The sequence below is a fragment of the Oryza sativa genome, chromosome 4, assembly GCF_034140825.1.
Source record: "Oryza sativa Japonica Group chromosome 4, ASM3414082v1".
NCBI lineage: Eukaryota > Viridiplantae > Streptophyta > Magnoliopsida > Poales > Poaceae > Oryza > Oryza sativa.
In genome coordinates, this window is record NC_089038.1 from 4,123,749 (window position 1) to 4,135,158 (window position 11,410).

The 11,410-nt window shown below is 44.2% G+C and overlaps 2 protein-coding genes across 2 annotated transcripts; one reads left to right on the top strand and one right to left on the bottom strand.

Moving 5' to 3' along the window:
• Positions 1 to 5,777: 5,777 nt before the first annotated feature.
• LOC107280587 (uncharacterized) lies at positions 5,778 to 7,112 on the bottom strand. The gene is made up of 3 exons (XM_015779216.3): positions 6,920 to 7,112; positions 6,494 to 6,706; positions 5,778 to 6,211 (listed from the first exon to the last, which is right to left on the bottom strand). Exons 1-3 carry the CDS (start codon positions 7,109 to 7,111, stop codon positions 6,089 to 6,091), a joined length of 528 nt encoding a protein of 175 aa, XP_015634702.3. The 5' UTR covers position 7,112; the 3' UTR covers positions 5,778 to 6,088.
• Positions 7,113 to 7,954: 842 nt separating this feature from the next.
• LOC107276953 (intracellular protein transport protein USO1) lies at positions 7,955 to 10,618 on the top strand. The gene is made up of 2 exons (XM_015779776.3): positions 7,955 to 8,080; positions 8,168 to 10,618. The coding sequence occupies exons 1-2, from the start codon at positions 8,041 to 8,043 to the stop codon at positions 10,288 to 10,290; spliced, it is 2,163 nt and encodes a 720-aa protein (XP_015635262.1). The 5' UTR covers positions 7,955 to 8,040; the 3' UTR covers positions 10,291 to 10,618.
• The last annotated feature ends 792 nt before the right edge of the window (positions 10,619 to 11,410 follow it).

Genomic DNA, 11,410 nt, shown 5'->3' on the forward strand with positions numbered 1-11,410 from the left:
AGGTGACCGACGGCCGGCTTGCGACCTAACCAAGCCTCATAGGGTGTCTTGTCCACCAGGCACTTGGTCGGCGCGTGATTGAGCAAAAAGACAACCGTCATGACTGCCTCCCCCCAATAGCATGCCGGCACTGACTTGGCCCTTAGCAGACACTGTGCCATCGCCAAGATCGTTTGGTTGCGACGCTCGACCACACCGTTTTGCTGGGGGGAATACGGCGGGGTGAGCTGGCGCTTGACACCGCTCTCGGTGCAGTAGCTGGCGAACTCGGCGGAGGTGAACTCACCCCCGTTGTCGGGGTGGAGGAGCTTGAGATGGCAGCCGGACTCAGCCTCGCTGCGGGCTTGAAAGTGCTTGATTGCCGCAGCCGCCTCCCCCTTGTTCTGTAGAAGAGTGAGCCACATATAGCAGCTTGCATCGTCGACAAGCAGCAGAAAGTGTTTCTTGCCGCCGGGCGTCGCGGGCGAGATGGGACCGCAAAGATCGCCATGAATGAGCTCCAAGCGGTCCTCCTCCCGGAACAGAGACTGCCCGGGGAACGGCGAACGTCGTTGCTTGGAGATGACGCAGCAGTCGCACAGCTGCTCAACTTGGTCGATCTGTGGAAGGCCGCGAACCATGTCTTGTTGAGTGAGGCGCCGTAGCGCGTCGAAGTGGAGGTGGCCGAAGCGAGCATGCCACAGCCACGCGGCCTCCTGCGTGCGTGCTGAGAGGCACACAGGCCGAGCGACGGTGATCTTGATCAGGTACAGCCGAATACGCGTACACCGCACGCGAGCGAGGAGCTGTCGCGCAGCGTCGCGGATCGTGCAGACGCCATGGAAGATGCAGATGTCGCAGCCATTTTCATCCAGCTGCCTGAGGCTGACGAGGTTCGCGTTGAGCTTGGGGATGTAGTACACCCCTATGAGCGCCCGATGTTCACTGTTCCTGCACTCAAAGATGATTTTGCCTTGGCCCTCAATGGCGACCACCGAGCCGTCGCCAAAACAGACCTTGCCGCGCACCACCGTGTCGAGCTCGGAGAAGATGTCATGCACGCCAGTCATGTGGTTAGTCGCGCCGGTGTCGAGATGCCAAACACCAGCGTCGACATCGCAGTGCAGGTGTGTGAACACCTTGGGCTCAACGAGGTTGAGCGGTTCAGTTGAAGGTGGGAGCGATGGTGGAGGTGGCGCCAGCTCAACCGCGTGAGCCATCAGCAGCGCCAGCTCATCATCTTCCTCCTCACCTTGTGCGACGTGTGCCGCGACTTGTTTCTTGGGCTGGCAGCAGTCCTTCGCCCAGTGACCGAGGCGGCCACAGTTCTTGCACTTGTCACGCCCTTGATCGCGCGTGTAACGCGCACCGCGCTCGCCATCGGCAGTGCCCTCGGTTTTCTTTCGCCCATCGCGGTGTCGGCGGTTGTTACCCGCCTTCTTGCGCGACGATCCCTCGCCGGACTGCCGTTCCTTGGCGCGAGCGGCCCATTGTTCTTCCGTGATATACAGTTTGTCGCCCTCATCGCCGGACTTCTTCTTGGGACGGCGCTCCTCGGCGTTCCTCAGACGCCCCGTCAGCTTCTCGAGCGACAGGGTATCAAGGTCGAGCAGTCTCGATGGACAAGGCAATCTGCTCAAGATGTTCAGGAACAACATGAAGAAATTTTTCATGGACCTTTGATTCCTCAAGCTGGATCCCAAGTACGGCAAGGTTGTTGACAAGCCCACTCAGCCGGACGGAGAATTCCTCCACGGACTCCCCTTCCTTGAACTCGATCGCATTGAACTGCTTGCGCAGCTCCTGCGCTTTCGACTTGCGGACGCGGTCGACGCCGACGCGCATCGTCTTGATGGCATCCCAGGCGTCTTTCGCCGTCTCCTTGACAGAGAGCACCGGCAGCAGATCAGCGGGGACCACCTTGAGGACGGCCTCCAACGCCATCCTGTCCTCCTGGAAGTTGACGTCACCCGTGTCGACAGCTTCCCAGAGGCCACGCACCTGGAGCATCGCCCTCATCAAGAGGGACCAATCACTGTAGTTCGTCTTCGTGAGGATCGAATAGTTGGCTGAGCCCCCCACCTCCTTGACCACGCGCCTGACTGGACCCAAGTGCCAGGCGTCGCCAGGCCGACGACGACCACGGCGCAGAGGAGGCGAGCGGGATTGATGACGCGGCGATCGCGAGACTCGCGGCGTCGGAGCCGACATGGCTCTGATACCAGATGTTGGCAAAACTCAGGATCAAACTACACACGAACCCTTGGAAATCGACAATGCTTGACGATGAACAGTGGAAGAGAAGAACACACGCGAGAAGTTTTTGTGCCGCCAAACTTATGCAGCTTTTCCGTGTATTTCATCACCATCTATTCTATTATATACTAAAAGTCCATGAAACTTCCTATAAACACTCCTAAGTCGCCACGTGGCATCCTAGAAACACTCCTAACCCGACACGTGGCACTCTAACAAATAACCGTTGATTTTCATTAAATTTGGTGGACCCATTATTTACAACCATTAGATTTATCTTAAACACCCAATCTTGGGCCCACCTAGCATGTACAAACGTGCGTACGTACGTAGATGTCACGTACGACTAACTATTATATATGAAAAAAAATATATATCTCAGATATTATTATTTTTATTATGTTGTGATATGTTATCCGTAGCGCACATATATCATGTGTCTCCCCTTCTCTCTACTTTCTATTTTATAGCAAGCAATTCAAGGTAAACATGATGAGTCTGATTTAATTTATAGTTAAGCAAATAATTTTAGATCAATAAAATCCAAACATTTCTAAGTAAAATGCAGAACCTCATATAATTGATTTACACTTAAACCGTTGAGCCTATTATTTTTGACGATTAGATTAGGATTTTTAAACTAATTAATCCTTCACGGCTAATCTCTGCCCTAATTTAAGATTAAAAAATAAAAAAGTTGTGAAAAAAAGCAAAATATCACACCAACAATTTACACTTAAATCGATGAACCTATTATTTTTAACCATTATAAATTTAACTAATCATTCTGTCCTAATCTCATAGGTACTTACCTAATTATGATATTTGATTCATATTTCACCCGTCTTCCTAGATTAACTCTTCCTTCTCATATTTTTATGCTTTATTAGTTAGAAAGCAAAATCTTCTATTATATACTAAAAGTCCATTATATTTCTTATAAACACTCCTAAATCACCATGTGACATCATATAAATGCTTCTAAACCGCCACATGGCGTTCTAATAAACCGGTGGACCCACTATTTGTTTAATAAATCGTTAGATCCACTATTTTCAACTATTATATTTATCTTTATAAAATAAGAACAAAACAATAAAGATGACAATATATATTATAAAGTAAATTTCACACACCTACATAGATATATCTATCTATTACATACTAAAAGCACTCTTGAACTGCCACGTGATATTCCTAGAAACGCTCCTAAGATGACATAGAACGCTCTAATTAATTCCTAGAAAAGCTATGTAAAAAAGGAGAACATCTAACTATTGGTTTTATTTAATCTGGTGAATCTAATTTTTTTACCATCAAATACCGTTAGATTTATCTTTAGGAAAAAAAACTAAACATCAATCTGGCGGTACGAGTCCGCCCAACGCACGTACGTGCTTCCATCCACACATATGAGAAGAGTATGCGTGCTTTTTCCTTGCTCACTTCCCTTTTTTTCTCTAAGGTAATTAAGTTAGCTTAAGGGTATCTAATATCTTATATATTAGTAACTTAATTTCATCACACTCCAAAGACTGCATGCACTTGCAAATATAGACATAGATAATATCCCTCATACATATTGATCTTGCGATGTTTTATAAATAAATAAAAAAATTCTTCAATAGCTGTAAATTTTAAATTATATATTCAATTTATGATCTGTTTGAACCATTGTATTTTTTAGTTAATCAATAGTTTAAAATCTATACCAACTATATTTAATTGCTAATAAAATTATTGTATTATGGACCCACATCCATATGAAAAAAATCCTAAGAGTTCTCATTAAAAATCAAAATATCCACCTTTTTCTGATAAAATCAATGGACCCATACCTATAAACCATTAACCTTAATTATAGCATCAATGGACCTTTTGACTCTCAACCAACTTAATTATATCTCTCAACATGAACGTTCGCGATGCTTTTATAAAGATATGATATTCTTTAACATGTATGTGGAGGCTATTTACTTAATCGCGATGCTTTTATAAAGATATGATATTCTTTTAAGGATAAATGCACGAGATGTTGTGCTGTGTTCGGTGTCGAGTGTTGGAAAACCTTAATCCCTTGGTAGTCGGACATTAACTCATAGCCCAAAATACCTATATCACAGAATTATCGGGAATGCTATCTCACGTTGCTCAAATCCAACTAATACACCAAGAAAAGAAGAAGGGGAGAGGGGGTCTGTAGAGTTGTCCTTACGGATATTCTACTAATAAAAATTGATTTCACATACTTATTTGTGCTTATTAAATTATCTAATCACTAGAACAAAGCAACATACTGTCCATGGAGTGAACAAATTGGAGAGCTAGCCGGTGCATCCCGGTGTGCATGCATGTTGGGTGTAGAATATTTTTCTCAGATAAAAAGAGGGGCATAAGATAGTTACATGTATTATGCATATACATGTAGGGCATGTTTTTTTTTTCTTCTTGGTATGATGATGCGAGCATGCCGCCGGAGGGACGAATTAACATATCCACCGTCTGTGGTGAGGGAAGACGAATAATTTGGTTAGTTGGACCGTGCACAATATGTTAGATCATATGAATATCCAATGGTTAGAAATAATGGTCTACCAAACCAAGTAAAAGTTGAGGGTATCCTGTGCACAATATTTTATTTTTTCTCATAACTTTTACTATTTTATCTAATTTGTATCACTATACTGGACACATATTCTTAATTTCCTATGAGTAATTATCCATAGCTATGACCAATCGATGTATGCCATCAAATAATAAATTAATTATCAATTTTCTGTTAATTATATATGCTTATATATGTAATGTCTTTATAACTTAAGTTTTCTCTCTTTCCCTATGAAACTTCAAGAGTCATATCTCTTAGGTATCATAAGTTGCTAACCCTAATCTCCAGTAGGTAATTTTATATATAACAATTAAATTCATCATGCAATACTAACGAAGAAAATTCATGAAAAAAAAACCACAATTTTGAAACGTTGTAGAAATTATTTCGCTGGTATACCGCCGTTATAAGTTTCTCAAATTTATCCTACGTATGGTACATGCCCGCGCGAATGCGCGGGCTACCTTTCTAGTTTATACAAAGCGAAAACGAGATCATGCGATCATGTAGATCGTGTCTCCGACTCTGTGCACTCCCATGAAGTCCATTTGCGCATGTGCCATCCCACACGGCGAAGAACGTGAGCGTACGACTCGCTACACTACGCCTCATCGTGAACACGCACGATTCCGGCTTTACAGGACGCAGCTCGATCCTTAACAACCAAGCCTCAAAAAACGGAAATAAAACAGACTCTAACAAACACCTTGCATGCAACGAACAGTGCACGGTATGGTGAGGAAGAAACAGAGCTCCTGAAACAGTGCTCCATAGCGCCAGCTTATATCATCAAGTCTAACAGCCCCTAGTGCCATCAGCCGGCAGGGCAACATAGTGTCGCACAAATCTTTGACCCAAAGTGTTAAGAATAATACGATTATTGATGGAAGCAATCTTAGTTTCCTGAAGACAGACAAGAGTGGCACCATATTGTTGCAAAATAACTTTCACTGCATCTTGCTTCGCCTTGGAATTCAGAACCCTTACATTCCAGTTAAACAAGTAAACATTGTCTTGTGACATGGGCACAGAAGCTGCTGCAACTACTACTCTAGTTGATGGTGAAAGTAACAAGGCCTTTCTTGAAACACAACCAGCAAAGCTGGGAGAAGCACAGGCAGAGGAAGACAAAACATCTTTGACTGGAACTAACATGCAGAGATGACAGTAGGAAGACAAGCTAATTTGATGAGGGGTGGGACTCTTCATGGCCAATGCAGGGTACTTCTTCAGGATGCAGCGCGCTCACAGGGGCGCGATCGCTGCCTTCTTTCTTGCTGCCTTCAGGCGGATGCTCTTGCATCCTCCCTTCTCCGCCAGCTCAGTGATTGTCTTCAAGAAGGAGGGGGACAACGGTTTCTTGTAGCGCTGCAAGTAAATCTTTTTGATGTTATCATCAAAGGAAGCATGATCATCAATTATACCAAACTTTTTTGACATGATCTCTTGAGCAAAAGTTTCAAGTTTTGCTCCCGCCCGCCTCATGCCAAGCAGGCGTTCGCTATGACATTGTGCCGAGGAAATTGCAGGTATTGTCACTTTCACGTGGCTTGGATGGCGAGCATTTGCGTCCAGAGCAGGCAGGAGCGGCGGCTGAAGCGGAATCGAGAGGGTGTCAATGAACTCTTCCACATTGTTCACCTGGCTTACCAGCAATGCAGCTTGAGCTTGATTGTTCACCTGTCCTGCCACCGACGCCCCATGAACTTGAGTCACCTGTTCTGCAAAAGAGGAAAATACGAAAACAGGGGAAACAGCACGGAGGGAATTTGTGTCCGGCGAGTAGATGGAGTACTGCACCGCCGCCTCGTGCAGCATTGGGTCAAGGTGGCTCTCCGGGAGGGTAAGAACATCCTCCTGCCCCTGCGAACAGAAGCAGTTGTCAGCTTGAAGAACAGCCTGGTCCGGGATGGCAAGGTTGACGGAGAAGGTAGCAGTGGCGTCCCCGTCCGGGCTCGGTTTGCGGACCGAGCTTGGTTGCTTGCATGGAGAGGCAAGCCGATTGGGAGAGGGTAGAAGGGTGTCTGAGGCAGGATTGTTCTGAGAGGTGAAGGATGAAGAGAGAGGTGGTCTCACCTTGCTTGGCTCTCGGGAACGGCCGCTTCTGCTACGTGGATCAGAGCGCTCCCGGTTGCGCGAGCGCCCCCTGGCCATCTCTCCTTTCTGGCTCCCTGCTGTGACTTGAGGACAGGCGCCCGAGCCAATCCCACACAGAGCGGCTCTTGTGACGACTCCTGCGCTGCCTGTCCCTGTCCTTGTCTTCATCATCATCTGTTGGCCCCTGCATGCTTGTGTCTTCAACCCTCGGCGCTTGCAGAAAATTCTGGACTCTAATTTGCATTAAAAACTAACAACACGCATGCATGTATATAATTAATCATCAAAACCATATAGTTAATAGCCAAACAACTTTAAACCATTTGTTTTCTATTCGGCTAATTACTCAATTAATAACCAAATTAAACCTATATTTTAGATTTGGCTATCAACCCAAACTTTTAAATTATATGAAAAAGATTTTTAGTTTGCCTTTTTCTTAAATAAAATGAGGGTACTACAAGTACAATACCTTGGGAGGTATATATATAATCCTTCTGGCCTTTGTAATCTTGCAGTGGAAGCAACAAGGATAGTTCGATCGAGTTGTATCGCGAAACGGGAAGAAAACAAAAGAGAAGAAGGAAAACGAGGCCAGAACCAAATTAAACCAATAGCAAAGCATCAACGTATTCACGATGCCTTGCGAATGAAGACACTTGTGAACAATATATCTGTGCTGCTTTAATTTCCCATCGAGAATTTGTTCGTTTCTTTCTTCCTTCTGCATTACGTTGATTCTTTCTTGGCAGCAATTTTAATCCTGTCTTGCCCTACTAACACTAGATAGTCAAAATCTATTATCCCTTTTTAATTTTCTTCTTACAAAACAAAACGTATATTCACCCATCCCTCTTCCCGATCGACACTCCATTCCTCTGCTGCACCAACACTCCATCCCTTCTCTCCCTTGCTTCTTCCCTCTTCCTCTTGGAGGAGTCATGGATACTTCATCCTCTCATTCTCCTACTCCTCTTGTATATATATTCACTCTGAGGCAACCTCTGCAGGGGCAGGAAAATATACTGCATCCTTTGGCTGCTGCACAGTGAGACAACAAGGCATCTTCCACCTAGGAGTGTGTGGCAATAGTGACTAGCATGCCGTCATCGCTGAAATCGCTGCTTCCGGGTGGGAAAGGTGATCATCTTTATCCTTTTGCACAGTGTGGTCCCATCTCTCTCCCCTAAGACCCCTCTAAAACATATGTTGCATACTTCTTCACAGATGACAAGAGGAGGACCCTAATGCACCAGGTCTCCACACTTGGGGAGAGGGTGTCGGAGTTGGAGAACAAAAATGCCCAGCTGCTTGACGAGAAGGGTAAAGTGGAGAAGCAATTGGAGGAGACAAAGCAGGAAGCTCAGGTCATCTCAAGGCAGAAAGAGGAGGTGGAGAGTAGCTTGAAGGGTCAAAATGAAATGCTTGGGTTGAAGGTTTTGAATGTGGAGGAAAAATATAATCATATGGTCGAGAAGCTCCAGATGGAATTATGTGCATTGGTGAAGGAAAAAGAAAAAATGATGATGGAGTCAGAGGATCTTAAGAGGAGGTTGGAGGAAATCCAGGCGAAGAAGGATTTGATGGAGAGTGAAAAGGATATGCTTCGGTCGGAGGCTATGATTACAAAGCAAAAACAGATCATGTTTGAAGCAGAGATTGAGAGGCTCAATATGGAATTGGTTGTATTGACGGAGGCGAAGAAGGCTGCTGCAAAGGCATGTGAAGCTCAAAATGATGAAATCATGAAGGAACTGGAGGATCTTAAGAGGAAGTTTGAGGAACTGCAAACAAATAAGGATTTAGTGCAAGCTAAAAATGATGAACTTCTGTCAAATGTTTTGGCAATAAAGGAGAAATATGGCCAGTCAGAAGCAGAGGTTAAGAAGCTCCAGATGGAATTAAGTGCATTGGTGATGGAAAAAGAGGTAGCTGTTAAGACATTTGATGACGAGAAAGACAAAATGATGATGGAATCAGCGGATCTTAAGAGGAGGTTGGAGGAAATCCAGGCCAATAAGGATTTGGTGGAGAGTGAAAATGATAGGCTTCGGTCGGAAGCTCTGATTACAAAGCAAAAACAAATCATGTTTGAAGCAAAGATTGAGACACTCAATATGGAATTGGTTGCATTGACGGAGGCGAAGGAGGCTGCTGCGAAGGCATGTGAAGCTCAAAATGATGAAATCACAAAGGAACTAGAGGATCTTAAGAGGAAGTTTGAGGAACTGCAAACAAATAAGGATTTAGTGGAAGGTGAAAATGATAAGCTTCAGTCAGAGGTTTTGGCAATAGAGGAGAAATATGGCCAGTCTGAAGCAAAAGTTAAGTGGCTTAATCAGATATTGAGAGTAGTGGTGGAGGCGAAGGATGCAGCTGCAAAGGCATGTGAAGCTGAGAAGGTAGAAATCTTGAAGGAATCAGGAAATCTTAAGAGGAGGGTAGAGGAAATTCTGGTTAACAAGGATTTGGTTGAGAGTGAAAATGACGTGCTTCGGTCAGATATTCTGACATTGAAGCAGAAATACAATCAATTTGAAGTAGAGGTTAAGAGCCTCAAGAATGAATTGGAAGCATTCGAGGAGGAGAAGGAGGTTACTGCAAAGGCGTTTAATGTTGAGAAGACAGAAATCCTAAAGGAATTGGAGGATCTAAAGATGAAGGTACTGGAAATCCAGGCCAAGAAGGATTTGGTGGAGAGTGAAAATAACGTGCTTCAGTTAGATATTGTGACAACGAAGCAGAAATATAATCAATTTGAAGTAGAGATTAAGAGCCTGAAGAATGAATTGAAAGCATTAGAGGAGGAAAAGGAGGTTACTGCAAAGGCGTTTAATGTTGAGAAGGCAGAAATCTTAAAGGAATTGGAGGATCTTAAGAGGAAGGTGCAGGAAATCCAGGCCAACAAGTATTTAGTGGAGGGTGAAAATGATAAACTTCGGTTGGATGTTTCTACTGCAGAACAGAAAGAAAGCATATCTGAAGCAGAGGTTAAGCGTCTCTGGAAGATATTGGATGCTTTGATGGAGGCAAAGGAGGTGACTACGAAGGCATTTGATGCTGAGAAAGAAAAAATCATGAAGGAATTGGAGGATCTTAAGAGGAAGGTGGAGGAAATCCAGGCTAGCAAGGATTTGGCGGAAAGTGAAAAGGATAAGCTTCGGATGGTAGAGGAAATCCAAGTTGGCAAGAAAGCGGCTGAGAAAGCCGTGCATGACAAGGATGCTGAGGCCCATAGGCTAAGAGACGAGTTGGTGAAGATCCGTGTTTCTTTATCAGAGTTGCAAGCATCATACAATGAACTTGATGCCAAGTATCCGTGCCTGAATGATGAGAAGAATTCAGTCTAGGAAGCTCTAGATGCAGAGAAGGTTGAAGCATGGAAGCTGAAGTCAAACGTTCAGGAACTTGAGAATTACAATCCTGAAAAGGATGGTGAGACTGAGAATTACAATGCAGCATAGGAGGAAAAGAAGAGTGAGATTGATGCCCTCATCAGGGACAACGAGCTGCTGCACTATGCAGTTGCTGAGGCATAAGAGAAGAATAAGGGTAGCATTTTATCATGCCTGTCACTACACGGCTTGAAGTAATTATGTTGGCAATGTGTCGCTTTACTAATGTAATGGTGATCAGTTGGTACTCAACAATAAAATAAAACTTTCACTTCCTTTGTGATATGTGATGTATCCGTGTTCTATTTAGTCATTTACTTTTTGTGACACTTCTGCATTGTTAACACTTTGGTAAAATGCCACGTTAACTATAATTACACAACAAAGGGATGGTCCTTTTAGCAATCTATCTATCAATCTATCTATCTATCTATCTATCTATCTATCTATACCTCTATACCTATACTAATTGGGCACTTCCTACGAGTTCTCATGTTAATTAGAAAGTTATGGCCGTTGATTAGGTCGAGCGTATCATCGTCACCATCGATCATGTAATTAAATAGCTTTTAAGTAATAGATCGATTCATCGACGTTGTGGGCCAGGTTAAGCCCATCTAATACGCCTCATTTACCTAACCACCGTACGTATCTCACGTACAATGTAACAAGTACTCCAGTAGGAGACCTATCCCAAAACTAAGACGGCGGCCAAGATGAACTCCTTCATAGCCTCTGGTGTGACGTGTCCATCAGGATCGGCGGCGATTATGTAGTTAACCGGAAGAAGTACGCACACAGAATCAGCTACACACGTAACACGTACACCTTGGCATCGATGGAGCGAGCTGGAGGCATGGACATGCATGGTAGCAGGTTAGCAGTGGCATATATATGCTATCAATTTAATTGAAGTTTAATTTCATGGGCTTGCTGCGCCTGCTCCAGCGTTGGAGCTTCGCGCATCTAAACATGTGTGTTGTGCTGCTCTGTGAATTCAAATGATGAGATTATTGGTCGGGTCAAACACAAATTTTATGATTTGCCAACCAGTAAATCTACTATTACGTTCACC